The sequence below is a fragment of the Eubalaena glacialis genome, chromosome 7, assembly GCF_028564815.1.
Source record: "Eubalaena glacialis isolate mEubGla1 chromosome 7, mEubGla1.1.hap2.+ XY, whole genome shotgun sequence".
Lineage (NCBI taxonomy): Eukaryota > Metazoa > Chordata > Mammalia > Artiodactyla > Balaenidae > Eubalaena > Eubalaena glacialis.
In genome coordinates, this window is record NC_083722.1 from 75,452,593 (window position 1) to 75,476,775 (window position 24,183).

Here is a 24,183-nt window from a genome sequence, read left to right on the forward strand (position 1 = left end):
TTTCTTTCATTGCTTGTGCTTTTAGTATTCTAGTCCTATCTAAGAAACCATTGCTTAATCCAAGGTCATGAAGATTTATGCTTATGTTTTCTTTAAAGAGTTACATAGTTTTCACTCATACATTTACAGCTATAATCCATTTTTAGTTAATTATTACATATGGTGTGAAATAGAGATTCAACTTCATTCTTTTGAATGTGGATTTCCAGTTGTCCCAGCATCATTTGTTAAAAATATTATTCTTTCCTTCATTGAATTGTCTTGATACCTTTGTATAAAAAATCACGTTGAACATATGAAAAATTTTTTAATATGGGAGGTAGTGTAATCTGATTCACATTTTAAAAGGATCAATCTCTCCGAAGAATGAATTATAGAGAGGCAAAAAGGGAAATAGATCAGCTGGGAAGTTGTTATAATAATCCCAGCTACAGTCCAGTAGTAGCCTAGTCTAGTGGTAGGTAGTGAAAGAGATGGAGAGATTTTTAAAGTTTCAAGATTATACTTTCGAGAGAAAATTGACTCAACTGAATGTCCTTTTTTCCACTTTGCACTTGTCCATGTGACAACCATCATTTTTACTTTTCCTAGTTACATTTTCTTTCAGATGGTCTTGAGAATTTTTCCTGATGTTTTTGGATGTCTTTTTTTTCTAAACTTTACCCGTATGTTCTTATTTCCTGTTTCTCTGTTAACCTTCAACTCTCCATTACTAAAACTACAGATTTTTTTGTATCCACACCTGTTGTTTTCTCCTTAACTCTCTCCTGGATTCTCACAATTCCCTGAGTAGGTGGGAACCTTTTTTTCCTTTACCCATTTTTTCTCCACTGTCTTCAATCTCTCCCCTTCTACTAACATTTTCCCATTAGATGTAAATGTTCTTAGGTGTGTCCCATCTTTTTTGAAGTCAGGTTTATTGAACTGCAATTTACATATCGTAAAATTCACCCTTTTTAATGCATAGTTTGATGAGTTTTCACAAATTTATAGTTGTGAAACCACTACCATAGTCAAGAAACAGACATTTCATCACCCCAGAAAATTCCCTTATGTACCTTTGCAGTCAACCCCTGCCCTCCTTCCTCAGTCTTGGCAACTTCTGATGTGATTTCTGTTCCTATAATTTTACGTTTCTAGAATGTACTATAAATGGAGACATACAGTATATTTTCTTTTGTGGTTGACTTCTTTCACTTAGCATAATGCCTTTGAGATTCATCCATATTGTTATAAATCTTAGTAGTTTGCTCTTTCTATTGTGAAGTAATATTCCATTGTATGGGTATACCATACAATGGTATATCTGTCTGTTCATCTCCTGATGAACATTTGGGTTCTTTACAGTTTCTAGCGATTATGAATAAAGCTGCAATGAACATTCACAGTCAGGTCTTTGTGTGGACATATGTTTTCATTTCTTCTGAGTCAATACCTAGGAGTAAAATTGTTGGTGCATATAGTAAGTGCATGTTTGACTTTATAAGAAACTGTCAGGCTGTTTTCCAAAGTGGCTGTACCATTTCACATTCTCCTCAACAGATTATTAGAGTTCTAGTTGCTCTACATTCTTGCCAATCCTTGGTATATTCAGTCTTTAATTTTAGCCATTCTAGTATGTGTGTAGTGGTATCTCACTGTGTTTTAATTTACGTTTCTCTAGTTACTAATAATGTTTTCTTGAGGTTATTTTCCATCCCTGTATATTCTTTGGTGAAGGGTCTGTTCATATTTTTTGGTCCATTTTTTGAGTTATTTATTATTGTGTCTGAGCTTACTTTATATGTTCTCAATACAGTCCTTTCTTAGGTGAGTGTAAATATTTTCTCCCAGTCTATAGCTTGTCTTTTCATTTGCTTATCAGTGTCTTTCGAAGAGAAGATGGTTTTAATTTTATAAAGTCCAATTTATCATTTTGTGATTCATGTTATATGCTTAATAATCTGAGATCACAAAGGTTTTTCTACTGTGTGCTAAATATGGAAAAACAAATGTGAACAAGATACACGAAGGTACTTGTCTCATTTTTCATGTGTGTATTCTTACAGTTTTATAGTTTTAGCTCTTATATTTAGGTCTATGATAAATTCAAGTTCATTTCTTGTAGGCAAGATCAAGGTTTAATTTTTTTTTTTAATTTATTTATTTTATTTATTTTTGGCTGCGTTGGGTCTTCATTGCTGTGTGCAGGCTTTCTCTAATTGCGGTGAACAGGGACTACTCTTCGTTGCGGTGCATGGGCTTCTCATTGCGGTGGCTTCTCTTGTTGCGGGGCACAGGGTCTAGGTGCGTAGGCTTCAGTAGTTGTGGCATTCCAGCTCTAGGGCACAGGCTCAGTAGTTGTGGCGCACGGGCTTAGTTGCTCCGCGGCATGTGGGATCTTCCCGGACCAGGGCTCGAACCAGTGTCCCCTGCATTGGCAGGCTGATTCTTAACCACTGCGCCACCAGGGGAGCCCAAGGTTTAATTTTTTATATGGATTGTTCACCATTTGTTGAAACTGCTGTGCTCCCTTACTGAATTTTGATACTTTTATTGAAAATTAATTGAATATATGTGGGTTACCCCATCTTTAAACAAAGACCTCCCTCAACTCAACATGCCCATTTAACTAAAAGTTCATCACTTCCACATCTTCACCTCTTCAAAGAGTGGTCTAGACTCACTGTTTCTGCTTCCTTATTTCTTACTCCTCACACTAGCCTCTTTCACTATCATTCCACAAAAACGGTTCTTGCCAGAATCACCAGTGACATCTGTTTTAACATCCTGTGGACAGTTGTATTGTTGTCTCATGTGATTCTCAGTGTCCTTGGGCCTCCTTGACCCCTCCCTCCTCTTTCAGACACTTTTTTCCCTTAACTAACATAGCATCCCACCATTCTTCTTATTTTTCTTCTGTTTTTCTATTTGTCCCTACATATCTACTTGGCTAGTTCTTCTTCTTTTACCTGTTTCTTAATTATCAATGTCCCTCAGGATTCTGAACAAAGCCCCTTTTCTTCTTGTTCTGTGCATATTCCCTGCTTATTCCCATCTAATCCACTGGCTGAAGCATCTCAAATTTATATTTGCCAGATTTATAAAAGCCAGATCTTTTCTGAGCTTCATTTCTGCACGTTTAACTGCCTAGGAAGTTAAGCTCTAGGAAGGACCATGAGCTCTAGGAAGAAAAGTGCCCTATATATATTGTGTTCACATTTGTGTTCCTATGTTTAGCACAGAGAACTTAATAACTATTTGTTGACTAAATGAACAAATAAATATGTGAACAAACTAAGCAACCTGTGCAGCTGATATTATAACATATCTTATAATTCTAGTACAATATTTTAGTATTGGCCCTTTTACTGATACCTAATAGATGTAATGAGTACATGACTCTGGGCACAGGAGAAGCAAATTACTTTTAGAATCACATACTTTGTCTTTGCCATGGCTCAGTTTTCCTGTTATAATTGGTAGAGAACCTTGGGATGAGGAGATGGGAATGAGATCCTAGACAGGGGCAGGAAGGAGATAAGAGAGCAAGGAGACATTTCTCCAGAATGTTGCAAACACTGTTTCTAAAGTTTTTCAGTCCTTCAAGAATTAACCTATATTGTTTGAGGAATAAAATATCTTAATGGCCCTATTAAATTCTGATTACAGCTTTAATTACAGTACATTATTTCTTTTTTACTTTTCACCCAAACTGTTGTAAGTCCCTGTAACATTTTTTCTTGGCTCTAAAATGATTCTCAAAAATTGTAAAGGAAGATGTAAACTGGGTAATGTAGACTCTTTCGCACCTAGTGTGGTGAATATTTTTATGATGATCTGAGTGTTCACATCAAAGAATGTATATGCTTCTTGTGGGCTTACTGTTACGCCCAGAGCTTTGAGGGTATTTGGGAAAATACAAGACATAATCCTCATTGCTGCCCTCAGGGAGCACACAGCTTTAGGGAGATAAGAGCCACAACTGGCAAGTAAACAGCAACACCTGTGAAGCAGTTTGTAGTCTCTATTGCACGTTGCTTGGCAAGAAAGATAGTCTCCTGCCACTAGACATGTACTTTTGGCCTTGCCTGTCACTATGGGCTGTCCTGAAAGTGTTTAGGGTTTCTCTATAAATGCCCTTTTTATTTGGTCTCGAGCATGCAGTCCCTTACATTTCTCTGTCTCTCTCTCCTACATTTCAGTGAGCGGTTTCTGGTGAGACTGAACAAGAATGGTGGGCCAAGGAACCCAGAGAAGATAGAACGAATGTGTGCCCTTTTTACAGTATGTGCAAATTCTCTTTCCCTTCTCTGCTGTTGACTCTAACTAGGGCCCTGCTATGTGGATATTGTTGCCCTGGAAACAAGCATTTATTCTTATTTCCCCACACACTGGTGAGAATAGAACTTGATTTATGTGTCTATCAGGTTTTAATGAAATATTTAAGAAAACTGAAATTAGCTTCAGTTTTTAATTGAATTTATTAAAGAAATATAATCAAGTACCTTTTACTGATGTACATTTTAGAAGCTATTTAATATAATAGACACATAAAATTTGAGGAAAGTCTTTCTTACAATTCTTCTTCAAGGCCACTGGGAATTTCTCTGATGTGTAAGTATCGTTTCTCTAAAGGCACCCACCAAATTTACAGCTCTGCAGTTTTTTAATGAGTTTATATAAAGAGAGACAAACTAAATAGTCCTCCTCTTTCAAATACCGAACAGCGTCTTTTCGTGCCATGATTCATACTTCAGTTTTTTCTGAATAACCATGCTGTTATTCGTGGTCTCTGAGCTCATGGACTCATCAGCTCAGAGAAGGCTTGGTATCCTGCTTATTGAAAAGTGCTAAGCCTCACAATACCACGTTGCCTTGTGTATTCTTTACTGATTTACTAAATTTTTTTTTTTACCCAGTTATAAAACTTAACTGCCCAGCTTTATTTATTTCAGTTAATTTATTTGCTGAAGAAGAAAATAAGACCGTGTCACAATTTTAAACCACTTTTGACTATCATGGATTCTTTGATGTGCTTCAGTGATACTGAGATACATTAAAACCTGTTGAGTACAGGGAGGTATGATAGTGTCACAGTGCCACTGCCCTCGTTTGTGGTGCATGATTGATAGGTGACAGTCAGGTGTCTCAAACCTTATGGTGTGCCTCTTAAACACAAATGGGATTTATCTAGGGCTCTGATATGTGACTTTCTCTGAAAGATAAAATTGGATTTGTTTACCTGACTTTTTTTGTTCATTTACTACAACTTTATCGAAATCTCAAATGATGTTACTGCAGAATCAGAAGCCACTTTTACAGGAATAACTTTTATTGAAATTGCTTCAGATATGAAGGATTTACAAATCTAGCTAAGCTAACATGAAGTTTCGTACATCTTTGAGCTCAGCATTCAAAGCTTAGGAGATAATACAGGAAGAAAAAGCAGGAAAAGCAGATCCAGGAAGACGGCTAAGGGAATTGAGATGGTTTAGTCTGGAAAGATCAGTGCTCTCTCTTCAGCAGGAGAACAAGGGAAAGAGTCGAAATTGCAGGTAATGGGATGTAGGTTAGAATATTGGGGGAGAGCATCTGAAGTGAGACTACCTGAACACTGAGCTGGTTCTCTAGGGCCACCTTCCTGAAACAGGATTAGAATGAGATGAGACACCCATCTGTCTAGAATGTCCCAGTGACCTTAGGAGTCTTTTATAGATCCTCATGCTCTGATATTGTTTGGTTAAAGCAGCAAAAGAAATTGTCGATTCCTTGTTCTTTGGCACTGTGGGAACAGAGCGGTGTGTGTGTGTGTGTGTGTGTGTGTGCATGTGCGTGTGTGTGCATGTGTGCTGTCCTTGAATGTGATGAGTGCAGTCCTTGTCTCTTGAAAAATGAACTTAATTATGATATTTGAATGTAATTATACAGTAAATCAAAATTTTCATTTAACAGCATTTTAATTATCTATAGGGGCCCAGAGGCCTAGGCTGTAGCTCCAGCTTTATAAATCAGAGATGCACGTAACACTTATTATGTGCTCTTGTTCTGCCACAACGAGAAGGCACAAGGCTGCTAAAAATACCCACTTTTGTAGTTCCCTTTGCAGTACAGCCCTGGATCTTTTCTTAAAGATCCCCCCAAAAAATGAGGAATTTTTTTTAAAGCCTAGAAGATTTTTGAACAAGATTGTTCTAGCCAGGATTTTCATGTTTTACTTTAAGCTTATACGAAATAATAATTTTGGTGGAAACTATTTTCTGACTATCTAAGACTTGAGTTCCTCCTGTGGGCCAGAGGAGTTTTCCAGATTGGCATATGTGTTACAGAGTTTTCGAGTAAATGCAAGAAAATGCAGGTACAGCTGTGGTCAGTGCCAGCATGTTAGCTTACCTTAGCATCAAGAAAAGGGAACCATACAAATGGAGCAGTTTTGCAGGGTTACTCAAGCTGACTTCAGAGCCACATTACAGTCACATTATCCATGCACAATCTTGCTCTTGGTAAATCCTGTTTTTTTCTGACTATGTTAGATTTCAGAGCTTCCTGTGCAGGAAGAATTTTATCCAAGAAGGAGGTGTTTCATATTTATGTAAATGTCTAATACAGTGAGGATTTTGATGACTTTCATGATTAACAGTGGCTGTGTGGTATGTGTATGAGAGAGCATGTCTGTGTATTTACTCCTTACTAGATATCCAGTGCCTCACACACAGTGCCTGGCAAATACTAATGATTTGTTACATAAATAAATGAATACATGTTTATTTTCTGTTATAGGTGAGTGATCAGCTCAGGGAATGAACTTGTGTTATTTTCCCTGCATTAATTGGCATCATATTTTTTACATTTACTTTTTCACATTTCAAAATAGAATTTTAGGTAGTGCTTTCTTGGAATTAAGAATGAATTTAATTATTAGTGCAATAACATCATTTATTAATACTGCCTCCTTTTCTGCAGCATAAGAATGAATAAATTGTCTATGTTTTATATTTGTAAATCCTATTATCTCTACAGAAAAAGGGTAGTCCAGGCACAGGAAAGTGAATTGACTTTTCCATGTTTCAGATGAAATATTAGTAACTGAGTCAAGATGCTGATCCCCGAGTCAGTGTCCTTTCTACCCACCAGGTAGTTGGGAACCAACTTCCTAGTTATGTAGGATTGGAGGGTAAGGTCCAGTGAGTAAGTCTAAATTCAAACCCTGCTCACCAGATGAATGGTGGGTGAGTCACCTCTCTTCCCACCTTGGTTTTACAGGTCTTGTGACATAACTCTATGGTAACTGTGTTTAACCATGCTCATATCTAATAAGATAGCCTTTATACTGAATTTTGACACTGAAATTATGTGGAACTCACAAATAATAATTTTACTTAAAGTATTTTCTGGTACTGATTATTATCATCTTATTTTTACTGACCTCAAATAAATACCACAGAATGTTCTGGGTACCATGTACAACATGGTAAGAAAGAGCCCCTACCCAGCCATTTAGAAAATACTATAAATTACATTTTAGGCTTCTTCCTTTCATTCACCTGAACAGAACCAAAGGAGAGATCCCATGGTCTTGTGTACAGCCTGTCTGGTTAGTGTTTGGTCATCTTTGGTAACTAGCTTGAATTCTCTACGTATATTGGGATTTATAATTATACTGGTTATTTGATAGTTTGGATTAACACAATCTAAGGTATGTAGAAGACCATTTCACTTTGAAATGTGTCAAACATTTACATATCTTTTAGCAATAGACATGTTTCTATCCCAAAAATTATATAAAAATGGTAATCTGTTTTTTAATTTCTATTTGTTATTTAGTAGTCATCTTAATATTTAGCAAAATGTAGTAGTGTTTGGAGGATATCATTTTAAATTAAAGGAATTATTGAAATGGAGTCTAAAACATATTTTTCAATATCAAAAGACAACTTTCATGCAAAAATATATCTTTGTGATTCCAGAGATAACAATTTATGTTAAATTATTTTGTAACCCATTTCATTGTAAGTATATTTCATTATTCTATCAAGAATTTGGCAAAATATTATAACCATCTAGAATCTAAAAGCTTCAATTTCACCATTACAAAGTACTTTTTAATGTCTCCTTTTCTTTCATATGTTCAGGACCACTCTACAGGGCAGAGCTGGGATTATGGTGAGGCAAGCAAAGCGCAGGATCCTGAGAATGAGACCTTAAATTTTATACCTTAGATGGTTTGCTTGCTTCACCCTAGACCTAACCCTGCTACAGGGTAAACATAAACATAAAGCAAACATGGGGATTCTGGATCCAAAGCTCATTCAAAATCATGACTGCTGCTTGATTGTCCCTTTTCCTGCTTTATTGAAAAGAGACAAGTATCTGGGACAAATCAAAAGATGAAAGATGGGAAGGAAATGGAACTAAGGGACCTTTTCCTAGAAGCAAAAGGGAACTCACAGGAACCTGTCCCATTAAAGATAGAGGTTACTCCTTCATCATTAATTCATAACGTGGCTGGGAGTGAGCAGCGGTTGATGACCTGGTGAAAGTCTGAAACAATACATATTAAATGAAGTTTTATTACTTCGAGTATAATGTGTTAAATAAAGTATAAATATATACTCAAACATTTTTTTTCAAAATGTGTTCTACACATAAATAATGTATAAAATTATTTTTATAACTCTAGTTTTAAAAGTGATTCTGGATCAGATTTGTTTACTTAAAGGAAGCCCTTAAAATTTTCCAGATAAAATTACTTTCAGCTTTATACTTCAGCATAAATGATGCATATCTAAATTTAGAAATGGGAGATCTAATTATTGAGGTTTCACTAAAACCAAAGTAATCGCTTTTCAAGGGAACGTATCTAGTGTATAATAATCATTTGTGGACAGCAGAATAAATGTAAAATTAGTAGAGAGTAAACTTTCAGAATTTCAGTCATTAATGAGCCTTTTGGTGTTTTCCCATTTTTTTTTTCTGCATTGGAAATTTCTTTTGTTACAGAATGTTTCTATATGATTTTGGAATAAACATGGATAAGTCAATGTCATGAAGATTTCTAATGTGAGAACTTTCGGAGATAGGTGGTCTAAATAAGAGCTGGAAAAATATTGTCAACAAAATAATCTTCCAAGGGCATATAAGATGTCCAGACTTTCACTGCAGGAATCTTATAAACACTAAACTGCTATGTACTTTAATCCCCTTCCCCCACCTATAGCATATGCTAAAAGCAGCAAAAGCAAACCATTATGAGGTTCAAAATGAAATTTTAATTATTTTCTATGTATTCATTGCCTTAATTTATTTTTTCTCTTTTCTTAGGATCTGAGCAGCAAAGATATGAAGAGAGATTTATATATAGTTGCCCATGTGATACGAATAGGTACGGTCCACTTTATCAATTCACATGACTAAGACCACCCCAACTTGGGATATCCACTGTGTATGACCTTTGTCTTCTGCCTAGCTCTTCAGGTCTTAGGATTACTTCAGGTACTTCAGGTCTTAGGATTAGAGTCCAGCTTGTACTGGAGCTGTACCTTAAGCTCAGCTGCTGCAATAGCTGAATTTGATAGAAATTAAAGCATTTTCTGCTCCCTATTTGTTTTTGGACCCATACTTTTTATTTCAAGTGGTCTGCTTTTTTACATTCTCTCCATCTAATGTTCTGCCTCTGTACCAGCCCTCTGCCTCAGAGATCTTATAACGGGTTGCCAGGGTTGCCAGCTTAACAGGTAGTGAATGGCCTTTGCTGTGTTTTGTATCAAAAAGTATGTATCTATGCTATTTTCTACAAAATTAGAGTTACTGTCATTACTGCACTAGATGGATGGTATCTCACTTCTACCCCACCCAAGATTTTTGCTACCTGTGGTTTGTTTGTCCAGTCTTATTTTAAGTTTATGACATAATTTGCGGGCCTATGACTAACCAAGTCTTCTTTCATAGTGGGTTCTAGCATATCTTATACAGCAAAAGAGTTGTTTTGCCAACAACAAAACAACTCTTTTGCTGTACTTTTGGGTTTTTGTTTTGCTGTACTTGATAAAGCATTTGTTGAGGTTCCAGTTCTGCATTTGCAAGTCCTCTTGCCACTGTAAGCACAGCCTTGGTAAGCAGGAAAATCAACCTCCCATCTACTTTCTGAGACTCTTCTTGCTCCTACAGTGGTTCAGGAGCAGCTTTGGCTGAAAGAATTTGGTTGGAAGAATAGTACATTGTCCTCCTTATCTCTGTATACATAACTTTTACCTGTCAGCTAAAATACTCAACTAAGAAGTTAAAATATATTAGCACATTGGTTTTTCTAAGAAATTCATGAAACCACTGTTTCATTCTCATATGATTAATAAATGGACTGTTGGTGTTGAGGTGGGTAGTAAGAATGATTAACTGAATGTGGTGCAGGGGAAGAGCCCTGGCCAAAGGCCTGTTTGGCATTCCCCTACATAAATATCCTTGCATCCTTGGATGGCTCCCTTCATCTTCAGTCTTCCAATTTAGAAGATCTCTAAGGTGCCTATAGCTCTGGCATCCTTGGATGATAATTCGGTGGTGCTATAGAGGAGCATGGAGTTCTCAGTCTGACTGGTGTTTCTGCTGTGCCCCAGGCCGGATGCTCCTGAATGACTCAAAGAAGGGCCCTGCTCACCTGCACTATCGGCGGCCATATGGCTGTGCAGTCCTAAGCATCCTGGATGTCCTGCAGTCGCTCACAGAATTAAAGGAAGAGAAGGATTTTGTTCTTAAGGTTTACACGTAAGTAATGGACCTCAGAAATATTAATGATTTGCAACATAAGACATCCCAGCACTGCCCTTGAGAGCAGAAGTTCTCAAGCTTTGCAGGACACAGACTCATCAGGTTATGTAGGATAGGGAGTTTTTTGAAAATGCAAAGATTTCCTTCTAAAGGTTTGGGGTGGGCCCAGGCAACTGTATTTTTAATAAGCTTCCCAGGTGATTCTGAAGCAGCTGAACTTGGAACATTCTATTCTAAAGTAAAAGTCTGGTAATACACAATTCCTCTTCTCTCCAGGACTAGCCAACCTTATTACATATTTACAGGAAAGCTAATAATCTAATTTCTCCTGTGTTTTGGCTGTAAAAGAGTCATCTGTGTCTAATACTTGCCCACCAGCTGTTGTAACTGAGCTGGCTACTGATGTAAATTGCTTCAAAGAATGATCACAAGTCAGGTTGCCCTGTCTTTGAAGAAAAGCCAGTTTTTCTGAGGAGCTAAGGTTTTACTCTTCATTTCTGCCACCACCGATCTATAAGTCACCAGCCAAGCATGGCATTATTTTTAGTGTTCATCATCCAAGGGCTCTGCCTTACAGAAGCAGTGCATCTCCTCCTGACTCTTGTTAAACAATAGAAAAAACAAAGAAAAGTAACACAGAATCCAGGTATATCGTCTGTCTTTGCTTGTAGAGACTTAGGCATGAATCATAATGCTGAAAACATGATCAATGGTGAGTTTAGTGAGTTTTTAAAGCAAGTGTATTTCTAACTGTAAGAATTAAAAAAAGAAATCTCTCCCCTTTTGGTTTTAACCCAATATTGTTTTTTCAAATTAAGTCTAATGCTGTCAATCACCAGGTTAATATACCTTTACTGTAGTATTTGTGTGTATTTTTCTAAATTATCTGTTCTGTCTGATTCAGGCATGAAGTAAACTTAATTCACAATTATGCTTAATTTAGACCTTTGTATAATCAACCACATTTTGTTAATTTCAAAATAAAAGCCCAGATATCCTTATTACCTATTTTGCCTTAAGCTCTGTTTTGTTCAGAGTTGTGTACTTGATGTGATGAGGATCTTCCTTTGAAATAATAACTTACAAAGGAAATTTTGGCAGGTTTCCTCTTCCTTTCATGCATCAGTCACAGCCTTTCTTCATTTACGAAATCTCTTCAATGATGGGTGGTGGGACCTGCTTCTTTTTTTTTTTTTAAATAAATTTATTTATTTAGTTAGTTATTATTTTTATCTTTTTGGCTGTGTTGGGTCTTCGTTGCGGTGTGCGGGCTTCTCATTGCGGTGGCTTCTCTTGTTGCGGAGCACGGACTCTAGGTGCGCGGGCTTCAGTAGTTGTGGCTCACGGGCTCTAGAGCACAGGCTCAGTAGTTGTGGTGCATGGGCTTAGTTGCTTCGCAGCATGTGGGATCTTCCCGGACCAGGGCTCGAACCCATGTCCCCTGCATTGGCAGGCGGATTCTTAACCACTGCGCCACCAGGGAAGTCCCGGGACCTGCTTCTTGATACAACTTCCTCCCTTTGAAAAGGACTAAATGTTAATCCAAAATCATCATCATTATCATCTTACTCCACTGTATCCTTTCTAAGGGCATGGAGTTTATAGATAGAACTCCAGAGTTGCATCTCTCTGCACATATCAGCTGTTCCTTGCTTCAATGCAAGTTCTCATTGTGGATAGGGGCTTGCACAGCATCTCTCTTGAAATCATGCTGTCAAGCTTAATTAGCCTAACTGCTTCTAAAACAACAGTTTTCAGTACTAACATGTCACTTTTCAAGAAGTGGGATTCATGTGTAGCTTTTTCTTAGCTCCTTTCTCTGAGCTGTGCCTAATATATCAGTTCTAAAAAGCCAAAGAAAGATATCGTTTTCAACAGAGAAGATAGTTTTTTTTTAAAGTTTTTTGAAGGACTAATAGAGTTAAAATGTAGGATAATTTTTCCACTTGATAATATTAACAGACTTTCAAAGACACTTCCATGTTTGTGAAATCGATTTTGTGCACGGTATGGAATTCCTCTAGGGTTAGTGTTTTAAATCCACATCAGCACAGTGAATTCAGCCCTACGGAGAAGTAATATTTTCCAATAAATTTTAGGGGACATGTTTGTTAGGTTTAATTGGAAGCTTAAAGGTTTTACTAATAGCTACTGATAGTGTTTTAGCCTTTGCTAGGACAGAATTTTGCAAGGATAAAAAAATCTCTTGTATAGTTTTTTTTTTTTTTTTTGGCTGTGTTGGGTCTTCGTTTCTGTGCGAGGGCTTTCTCTAGTTGCGGCAAGCGGGGGCCACTCTTCATCGCGGTGTGCAGGCCTCAACTATCGCAGCCTCTCTTGTTGCGGAGCACAGGCTCCAGACGTGCGGGCTCAGTAGTTGTGGCACACGGGCCTAGTTGCTCCGCGGCATGTGGGATCTTCCCAGACCAGGGCTCGAACCCGTGTCCCCTGCATTGGCAGGCAGATTCTCAACCACTGCACCACCAGGGAAGCCCTCTTGTATAGTTTTAATCAGTGAATTAGCAAAATACCTCATTAGTTGTTGACCTTCTCATCGTTTCTTTTATTATTCAGAGTCAGCCTCAGGCCTCAAGCCCCTGTATGTCTCTTGCCATGACCACTGCTCTGGCTTTATAGATATTTAATATCATGTGTGTTGGGAAGGCACCACATCCTTTTTAAAAAAATCACAACAAGAAGCTGAGGTGTAAAAACTAGGTAGCTTTTTAGTGAGCTAGAAACCTTAAAAATCACAAACGAATAACCACTATGTTAAGTTCATTCTGATATAGATATCATGTTTCTTCTTGGACAGAGGGACTGGACTCTCAGGCAGGCACAAGGCTTGCTGAATCTGGAGCCTAGGATGTGAAAGGAGAGGAATGCCAAGGAGCTAAAGCCAGCATTGGTATGGGGTGGAGGGTGTCCATAAACAGTACATGTGACCAAATACAAGATGCCTCTGAATATGTGATGACCACTCTCCAACTTCACATTGAAAAAAGTCCAGACACTTTTAGGCCAACTTTAATGAAATAAATAACTACTTAGAATATTAAATTTATCATTTTAGTTATATTTTAAATCATATTATATAAAATGTGTATTACACACTATGTACTCAATCACATATTATGTAAAATTGAGAAGTATTGCTTTTTCCCACTCTCACATTTTATGAGAAGATTTTATTTGAATTCTTTATGTGCAACCATGCCATCAGGTCTTTGTCATCACTATAGCCATATTCTGAGTCATCTGACAGTTTTCCAGGGCACATTATCAGGTTGGTTTTGATACATCACTCTTTGAATCCTTAATGATGCTTTCACTGGAGATTCATCTTGAGGCCCAATTACATATTTGCTGAATAGTTGGACACTTGATGTTTTTTTGTTTTCATTTGTCATGTAGGCCTATGTATATGACCTTAATGATACAGCCACTTACTATGCTGCTTCTAAGGTGAGTTTTACAATAGCATCCAGTACTTCAATTTGGAGGTCATACCCAAGGATGATTACTAAATCTGTGTAGTTTTGCTCTTAAAAAATGTTTTAACCAAGATAAAATTTATAAGCATCTAAAACTTGCATTGATTGAGGATATTTCAGGATAATGTAACTTATCCAAACAGTGCTGTGATGTTAAAAATAAAGGGATTCAGAGAATGCCCTATAACATGAAAGGCTTTGTGAGGGTGGAAATACAAGGTGGCAGCCTCTTCTGTGAGTGATGCCTGGAAGGGAACCTCTCCTTGTATTTGGAATAGACACAGGCATTTCCTCAGAACACTGCCTTTGGGTTCTTTGTTTCATCACTACCTTATCTGTGAAACTGCCTTAAGTTGAGGGGACTTGTTTAGGAGCCATTCTTAAATGGAAGCTCATTCTTAAATGGGTAAAGGACCATTGGGTCACTCTCATTTTGGTACAGATTAAAGGAGTCTGATGTCTTTATATGTAATAACTCTAAATGAAAACTTCTGCTTCTCACTTGCAAGTCAGGTAAAGAAATAGCTCATGTTTCTCTTTCTCCTAGCCTAGGCCTTCTCAATTTTCAGTGGATCATCATCCACCCAGGACCATTATCTGCTGGGTCCATTATCAGTGTTCAGACATGCATTGTTTGAGCATCTGCACCAAGAGTCTTTTCAGGCCATACAAGGAAGACTCAAATCCAGTAGGTCTCTGTCCATGGAACTGCTCTATTTTGACTTCTCGTGCCCACTGTCTCTAGCCTCAGTGTCTAACTGGGTTTTTGTGTGTGTTAGTGCTGCTGCAAAACAGAACACATTAAATAATGAACCAAAATAAAGAAAGTTAGCTCAGGATGACTCCCTGTTCATGCAGAGGTGAGAGGTTCACAACAGGAGTCTCTAACATGGATCTAGTGTTGGCACATGAGGTCCCAAGTATTCTCTACCACAGGATTGAAAAAACAAATGTGCTTTCTCTTCCCTTTTTTGTTCTGCTGCTACTCTAGAAAGAGTGATATGAAAGAACAGTGGCTCTACAAGTATACAAACATAGAGCTGGCTTTGTATAACAACTTTAACTGACTTAAAAGTATGTCAGTAGTATGTATGATCCCGGCTTGGTTTTTAAAAACATAGATATAATACTTTCATCTATTAGATGGATTAGATAGATGTGATGATAGATAGAAGCTGTGAGATTTGGAAAAGTCATCCTAATTCCCCAAACTTTAGTTTCCTCATCTAAAAAATTGGGGGTGGGAGGATGGAATAAGGTAATATAAGAGAGACAGAAAAAAAATAACCCATTTAAACTAGTGAATCAAACAGGAAAGAGGTGGAAAAATAAATGAGAGGATTGGTGGTTCAGGAAATGAGGTATACCCAAATAATGGGTGTATTACATGCCATCTAAAAGGAGTTTCCTGTCTTTTTTTTGTTTTTTGCTAATGACTCTTGTTTATTGGCAAGTTCCACTTTCACATCTAAACTACAAATCCTACATAGTTCCATCCATAATATCTTAATTACTCCATGGTGGCCACATAAAATGTCACCTGTTTTCAATGGTAATATCAGTGTGCATGTGTTTAGTGCTCTGTACTCTCTCAGAGCCCTTCTGGCTATATAATCACATTGAAACTTCATAACAAGCCTGTGCACTGAGTGGGGCTTCACCGTCTTACAGAGGTAGAGGTGGTCAACACCAGTTAAGTAAGTGACTAAGCAAATTAATGACATTTCTTGGAAGAACAAAAGAATGGTAGTAATCATATTTTGATTTTAAATTAATTTTTCATTTAACCTATAATGATTCAAAAACAGCACCAATAACAAAAAATGTAGGGATAGAATCATATCATGGGCTTTATAGAACGTGTTACTTTCTTTTTAATTTTTTTAAAAATTTTTATTTATTTTATTTTATTTTATTTTTGGCTGTATTGGGTCTTTTGTTGCTGCACACGGGCTTTTCTCTAGTTGCGGCAAGCAGGGGCCACTCCTTGTTGCAGTGTGCAGGCTTCTCACTGCGGTGGCTTCTCTTGTTGCGGAGCATGGGCTCTAGGTGCGTGGGCCTCAGTAGTTGCGGCACGCAGGCTCAGTCGTTGTGGCTCGTGGGCTCTAGAGTGCAGGCTCTGCGGCATGTGGGGTCTTCCCAGACCAGGGCTCGAACCCATGTACCCTGCATTGGCAGGCAGATTCTTAGCCACTGCGCCACCAGGAAAGCCCTAAACTTTTTATTTTAAATTGGAGTATAGCCGATTAACAGTGTTGTGATAGTTTCAGGTGCAGTTTCAGCAAAGCGACTCAGCCATACATATACATGTATCCATTCTCCCCCCAAACTCCCCTCCCATCCAGGCTGCCACATAACATTGAGCAGAGCTTCCTGTGCTGTACAGTAGGTCCTTGTTGGTTATCCGTTTTAAATACAGCAGTGTGTACATGTCAGTCCCAAACTCCCTAACTATCCCTTGCCCCCATCCTTCCTAGAACGTGTTATTTTTAAAGTGTTTATTCTTCTTTATGGTCAACATTTAGTTTTTATGGCTGTTGGGTTGTCATACCTTTTATTAACCAGTAATAAAGGCATAAATTAGATTTAAAAGCTGTATTAATATTTCTGTTAGTAAAAATTTAGACATTTCTATCCTAAAGGAAACCCTAATATAAATAGATGCAGGATGTATAATCATTCAGCACAAAGGTGCATGTAAGCATATATATCATACAGTACAAAAGCTGCTGTAAGAGAGCATTAAAAAATCAGAAAGCCTCGAGCAAAGGACAGTAGAAAGCCCATATCAGTTATGACAATAAATATAATTGAGATGAAAGAAAATCCTATTAGGTAAAAATTCTCAAAATAGAGGCAAAAAACAAAATTCATCTATATATTAGTGAGAGACTCACAAATATAATAAGAGAAACAAAAAGATTAATAACAAACAAGCTAAGTATAATAATAAAATACAAACAAAATGAAATGTCATAATATTAATGATAAAAAATAAATTCTAATGTAAAACGTATGCAATGAATGTGCTGTGTAAGGAGTATCAGGGATTGACAGAAAAAGAAAACACACACACACAATAAAGTTAAATTTGGTTTCCTCTTTCATCCTCCAAGAATACATATCTCACGGGAAGCAAAATGGCCTCTCAGCGTAGGCACACACATAACATGTAACGCACCACTCACTCCCTCAGCCCTAGAATCCCCAGCAGAAGCAGCCCCTGATACTTGGACTCTGCAAAGTAGAGGGTGACTACTCTACTACCGTTAAATTCAGGGTTCACACTTCATTCCGGAGATATTTACTCAACAGTTCATGTTCTTCAGTTTAAAGAAACGTTGACCAAACTTAGCCTTAACACACTCACCTTCTTAACTGGGGAAAGAAAGCAGAGTGAGAAGCCCAGGTGTCCTTGCCAGCATCTCTGCCTCCAGCTCACCAGTGTTCCAGAAAGCCCTGTTTTTTCCTTTACAGGGATAGAAAGAGCATTTTATACTGATACATGGTGAAATTTATAGTGAAGATCTAATTGTTGTGACCTTTGAATATAATAATGACTCAAAATTATTATGTCCAATTTATTATAAAGATGAGCTAAAAGTACAGGAAAAGCAAGAGATTTGTTAACATCCCTTTTGACATATAAGAAGACAAAAATAAGGATGGAGATAAATATCTAAATCAGATAAATAAATCTGACTTAGAAGAGAATCTGAGTAAGGTTGATGTGACAGAGAATAACAGCATCATTGAGCACTCATCTGGGCTGTTATCTCTTTTTTACATATGAGGGAGACAGGACACAGAGTGGTGAGGCACATGCCTGAGCAGCCTTGTTAAGAGACCATACTCTTAGCCACTTCCTCTCCTACCTCTACACAGGGTGAGCATAATTTATCATCTAAATCAGTACGTGCTGATAGTCAAATGGAGTGCTATTGCTTGCCAGGACAGCAGATGTAACTGGAGTATCCCAGCTCACCAGGCTGTATGATTCTTCCAGTGCTAAAAGAAAAAAAGATTTGTCCAACAAACAGAATACATCTTTTCCAGGGCCCATGGAACATTTTACAAAAATTATTCAGAGAAAAAATTTTCATAAATTCCACATGGCACAAGCCACACTCTGATCCCAGTGCAATTAGCATATTAGTCATCCAGAGGGGAAAGACCTTACGATAATTCTGATATCAGAAAAGATAACTTGACAAAGGTCAACCTTCATTCCCAATTATTTAACAATTTCGGCTTAGTAAACTAAGAATAAAAATGCTGTTTGTTGCAGTTTGAGGGGACTAATGGATATCATTAGTATTGGTGGGAATGTAAATTGGTACAGCCACTATGGAGAACAATATGGAGGTTCCTTAAAAAACTAAAAATAGAACTACCATATGAACTTGGGCTAGTGCAGATAATCCAGGATGATTTCATCTCAAGATCCTCAACTTAATTACAACTGCAAAGACACTTTTTCCAAATAAGGAAACATTCACATTTCTAGGGATTAGGATATGGACATATCTTTTTAGGGGCCACCATTCAACCCATTCTAACTTTTGATTAACCCTGAATTAGAAAGACTTTTAAAGTCACAGTCAATGTGGAGCCTGTTGGTGCAGAGATTGTGTGCTGTCTGCAAACAGGTTGCTCCCAAAAGAGGGAAGAGGCAGATCTGAGATGTTCATGTGTGGGTCCTTCTCCTAGAAGCACTGGCCAAAGAAGTCACTCCTTTTCCCAGGAAAGTGATGGAAGGGGCGGAAGTGTTACTCACATAAGGCTTTTCACCACCTGGAAAGAGGAATAAAAATAAGTATTCTTGCTAAAGCACTATAATTTTACATATATATGTGTAAATATACATATACGTGCTGTTTGACTTCCTTTTTAATTGACTGTATTAAATAAACATATGTTATAAAATAAGAAATAGTTTAAATTTTTCATGAGTGAAAAGGCAGTTTCTCATGGCCCATGAGAGACCATCCAAAAAGAATCAGATTGGTTGATTTGTGTCAGCTTGGTCTTAGGGACTCTGTCCAACTGGGCCATTTTAACAGAAATGCAGGCTTCTCAATGCTTCTCTCTTCTTTTACGCTATAGGTAAGGACTGCATGAACCAGTTGTCAGCATCTGTAGTGTTCCTAAATCTGTAGATTGTTGCCTATTTTCTAGCTTATTAGGACTTGCAACCAAATAAATGCCAAAATAAAGCAAGTTACACCCAAAGAGAAAGATTTTTTTAATATCATAGTAGACTTTATTTTTATTTTTTTTTAAATTTTTTGGCCACACCGTGCAGCGTGTGGGATCTTAGTTCCCTGACCAGGGATCAAACCTGTGCCCCCTGCATTGGAAGCACGGAGTCTTAACCACTGGACCACCAGGGAAGTCCCAAAAGTAGACTTTATTGTTTAATTCTTTTAAAAAATTGTTTTATTTAAGTGTAGTTGATTTACAATGTTTCAAGTGTATAGCAAAATGATTCAGTTATACATATATATATATTCTTTTTCAGATTCTTTTCCATTATAGGTTATTACAAGATACTGAATATAGTTCCTTGTGCTGTACAGTAGATCCTTATTGTTTATCTGTTTTATATATAGTAGTCTGTATCTGTTAATCACAAATTCCAAATTTATCCCTCCTTACCCCTTTGATAACCATAAGTTTGTTTTCTATGTCTGTGAGTCTATATCTGTTTTATAAATAAGTTCATTTGTATCGATTTTCTGGGTTCCACATGTAAGTGATAGCATATGATATTTTTCTTTTTCTGTCTGACTTATTTCACTTAGTATGATAATCTCTAGGTCCATCTTTGTTGCTGCAAATGGCATTATTTCATTCTTTTTTATGGCTGAGTAATATTCCATGTATATATGTACCACATCTTCTTTATCCATTCCTCTGTCAATGGACATTTAGGTTGCTTCCATGTCTTGGCTATAGTAAATAGTGCTGCAGTGAACATTGAGGTGCATGTATCTTTTCGAGTTAGAGCTTTCTCCAGATATATGCCCAGGAGTGGGATTGCAGGATCATATGGTAGGTCTATTTTTAGTTTTTTAAGGAACCTCCATACTGTTCTCCATAATGGCTGCACCAATTTACATTCCCACCAACAGTATAGGAAGGTTCCCTTTTCTCCACACCCTCTCCAGCATTTATTATTTGTAGGCTTTTTGATGATGGTCATTGTGACCAGCGTGAGTTAATACCTCATTGTAGGTTTGATTTGCATTTCTCTAATTATCAGTGATATTGAGCATCTTTTCATGTGCCTGTTGGCCATCTGGATGTCGTCTTTGGAGAAATGTCTATTTAGGTCTTCTGCCCATTTTTTGATTGGGTTGTTTATTTATTTATTTATTTTTGATGTTGAGCTATATAAGTTGTTTGTATATTTTGGAAATTAAGCCTTTGTCGGTTACATCATTTGCAAATGTTTTCTACCATTCCATGGGTTGTATGTTCATTTTGTTTATGGTTTCCTTTGCTGTGCAAAAGCTTTTAAGTTTAATTAGATCCCATTTGTTTATTTTTGTTTTTGTTTTAGTTACTCTAAGAGATGGATCCAAAAAAATATTACTGTGACTTATGTCAGAGAGTGTCCTGCCCATCTTTTCCTCTAGGACTTTTATATGTTTAGGTCTTTAATCCATTTTGAATTTATTTTTGTTTATGATGTTAGAGAATGTTCTAATTCCATTCTTTTACATGTACCTGTCCAGTTTTCCCAGCACCACTTACTGAAGAGACCATCTTTTCTCCATTGTATTGGTATATTCTTGCCTCCTTTGTTGAAAACTAATTGACTGTAAGTGCACGGGTTTATTTCTGGGCTCTCTATCCTGTTCCATTGATCTCTATGTCTGTTTTTGTGACAGTAACATACTATTTTGATAAATTCAGCTTTGTAGTATAGTCTGAAATCCCCCAACTCCGTTCTTCTTAAGGTTTTTCTGGCTATTCAGGGTCTTTTGTGTTTCCATACAAATTTTTAAATTTTTTGCTCCAGTTCTGTGAAAAATGCCATTGGTAGTTTGGTAGGAATTGCACTGAATCTGTAGATTGCCTTGGGTAGTATAGTCATTTTAACAATATTAATTCTCCCAATCCAAGAATACGGTGTATCTTTCCATCTGTTTGTGTGGTCTTCAGTTTTTTTCATGAGCATCTTACAGTTTTCAGAGGACAGGTCTTTTGCCTCCTTAGGTAGGTTTATTCCTAGGTATTTTATTATTTTTGATGTGATGCTAAATGGGGTTATTTCCTTAATTTCTCTTTCTAATAGTTCATTGCTATTGTATAGAAATGCAGCAGATTTCTGTATATTAATTTTGCATCCAGCAACTTTACCGAATTCATTGATGAGCTCTAGTAGCTTTCTGGTGGCGTCTTTAGGATTTTCTGTGTATAGTATCATGACACTGGCAAACTGTGACAGTTTTACTTTTTCTTTTCCAATTTGGATTCCTTTTATTTCTTTTTCTTCTCTCATTGCTGTGGCTAGGATTTCCAAAATTATGTTGAATAAAAGTAGCAAGAGTGGACATCCTTGTCTTGTTCCTGATCTTAGAGGGAATGCTTTCGGCTTTTCACTGTTGAGTATGATAATTGTGGGTTTTTCATTTATGACCTTTATTATGTTGAGGTGTGTTCCCTCTATGCCAGCTTTCTGAAGAGTTTTTATCATAAATGATGTTGAATTTCATCAAAAGCTTTTTCTGCATCTATTGAGATGATCATATGGGGTTTTTTTTTCAATATGTTAGTGTGGTGTATCACATTGAGTGATTTGTGGATATTGAAAAATTCTTGCATTTCTAGGATAAATCCCACTTGACCATGGTGTATGATCCTTTTAATATATTGTTTGAGTCAGTTTGCTAGTATTTTGTTGAGGATTTTGGTGTCTTTGTTCATCAGTGATATTGGCCTGTAATTTTCTTTTTTTATGATATCTTTGTCTGGTTTTCATATCAGGGTGATCGTGGCCTCATAGGATGAGTTTGGAAGTGTTGTTTTCTCTGCAATTTTTTTGGAATAGTTTCAGAAGGATGGGTGTTAACTCTTCTCTAAATGTTTGGTGGAATTTATCTATGAAGGCATCTGGTCCTGGACTTTTGTTTATTGGGAGTTTTTAAATTACTGATTCATTTTCAATACTGGTAATTGGTCTGTTCATATTTTCTATTTCTTCCTAGTTAAGTCTTGGAAGATTGTACCTTTCTAAGAATTTGTCCATTTCTTCTAGGTTGTCCATTTTATTGGCATATAATTGCCCATAGTAGTCTCTTATGATCCTTTGTATTTCTGTGGTGCTGGTTGTAACTTCTCCTTTTCCATTTCTGATATCATTGATTTGGGCCCTCTCCCTTTTTTTTCTTGATGAGTCTGGCTAAAGGTTTATCCATTTTGTTTATATTTGCCAAGAACCAGCTTTTAGTTTCATCGATCTTTTCTATTTTTTTTTAGTCTCTGTTTCATTTATTTTTGCTCTGATTTTATGATTTCTTTCCTTCTACTAACTTTGGGTTTTGTTTGTTCTTTTTTCTCTAGTTGCTTTAGGTGTAGGGTTAGGTTGTTTATTTGAGATTTTTCTTGTTTCCTGAGGTAAGCTTGTATCGCTATAAACTTCCTTCTTAGAACTGCTTTTGCTGCACCCCATAGGTTTTGGATCATCTTGTTTTCATTTGTGTCTAGGTATTTTTTAATTTCCTCTTCGATTTCTTCAGTGATCCACTGGTTGTTTAGTAGCATATTGTTTAGCCTCCACGTGTTTGTGTTTTTTGCAGTTTTTTTCTTCTGGTTGATTTCTAGCCTCATAGCATTGTGGTTGGAAAAGATGCTTGATATGATTTTAGTTTTCTTAAATTTACTGAGGCTTGCCTTGTGGCCCAGCATGTGTTCTGTTCTGGAGAATGTTACATGTGCACTTGAAAAGAATGTGTATTCTGCTGCTTTCGGATGGAATGCTCTATAAATATTAATTAAATCCATCTGGTCTAACGTGTCATTTAAGGCCTGTGTTTCCTTTTTGATTTTCTGTCTGGATAATGTGTCCATTGATGTAAGTGGGGTATTTTTTAAATAAATTAATTTATTAATTTATTAATTTTTGGCTGCATTGGGTCTTTGTTGCTGCTTGTGCGGGCTTTCTCTAGTTGCGGCTAGCAGGGGCTACTCTTCGTTGCGGTGCGCAGACTTCTCATTGCGGTGGCTTCTCTAGGTGCGTGGGCTTCAGTAGTTGCAGCACACAGGCTTAGTAGTTGTGGCTCGTGGGCTTTAGAATGCAGGCTCAGTAGTTGTGGCGCACAGGCTTAGTTGCTCCGCAGCATGTGGAATCTTCCCAGACCAGGGCTCGAATCCGTGTCCTCTGCTTTGGCAGATGGATTCTTAACCACTGCGCCAGCAGGGACGTCCCCTAAGTGGGGTATTAAAGTCCCCTACTATTATTGTGTTACTGTTGATTCCTTCTTTTATGTTTGTTAATATTTGCCTTATATATTGAGGTGCTTCTATGTTGGGTGCATATATATTTACAGTTATTATATCTTCTTCTTGGATTGATCCCTTGATCATTATGTAGTGTCTTTCTTTGTTTCTTATAACAGTCTTTATTTTAAAGTCTATTTTGTCTGATATAAGTATTGCTACTCTGGCTTTCTTTTGATTTCCATTTGCATGGACTGTATTTTTCCATCCCCTCACTTTCAGTCTATATGTGTCTCTAGATCTGATGTGAGTCTCTTGTAGGCAGCATATACAGGTCCTGTTTTTGTATCCATTCAGCCAGTGTGTGTCTTTTGGTTGGTGCATTTAGCCCATTTACATTTAAAGTAATTATTGATATGTATGTTCCTATTGCCATTTTAATTGTTTTGGATTTGTTTTTGTAGGTCTTATTTTCCTCTTTTTCTTTTGCTCTCTTCTCTTGTGA

The 24,183-nt window shown here is 37.1% G+C and overlaps 1 protein-coding gene across 1 annotated transcript in view; it reads left to right on the forward strand.

The window, feature by feature from the left end:
* DOCK3 (dedicator of cytokinesis 3) overlaps positions 1–24,183 on the forward strand; it is a 362,194-nt gene that overhangs the window by 221,262 nt on the left and 116,749 nt on the right. Inside the window, exons 9-11 of the mRNA XM_061197475.1 lie at positions 4,185–4,266; positions 9,301–9,361; positions 10,590–10,737. Coding sequence (XP_061053458.1) covers positions 4,185–4,266; positions 9,301–9,361; positions 10,590–10,737 — 291 coding nt within the window. The remainder of the gene's footprint in view (positions 1–4,184; positions 4,267–9,300; positions 9,362–10,589; positions 10,738–24,183) is intronic.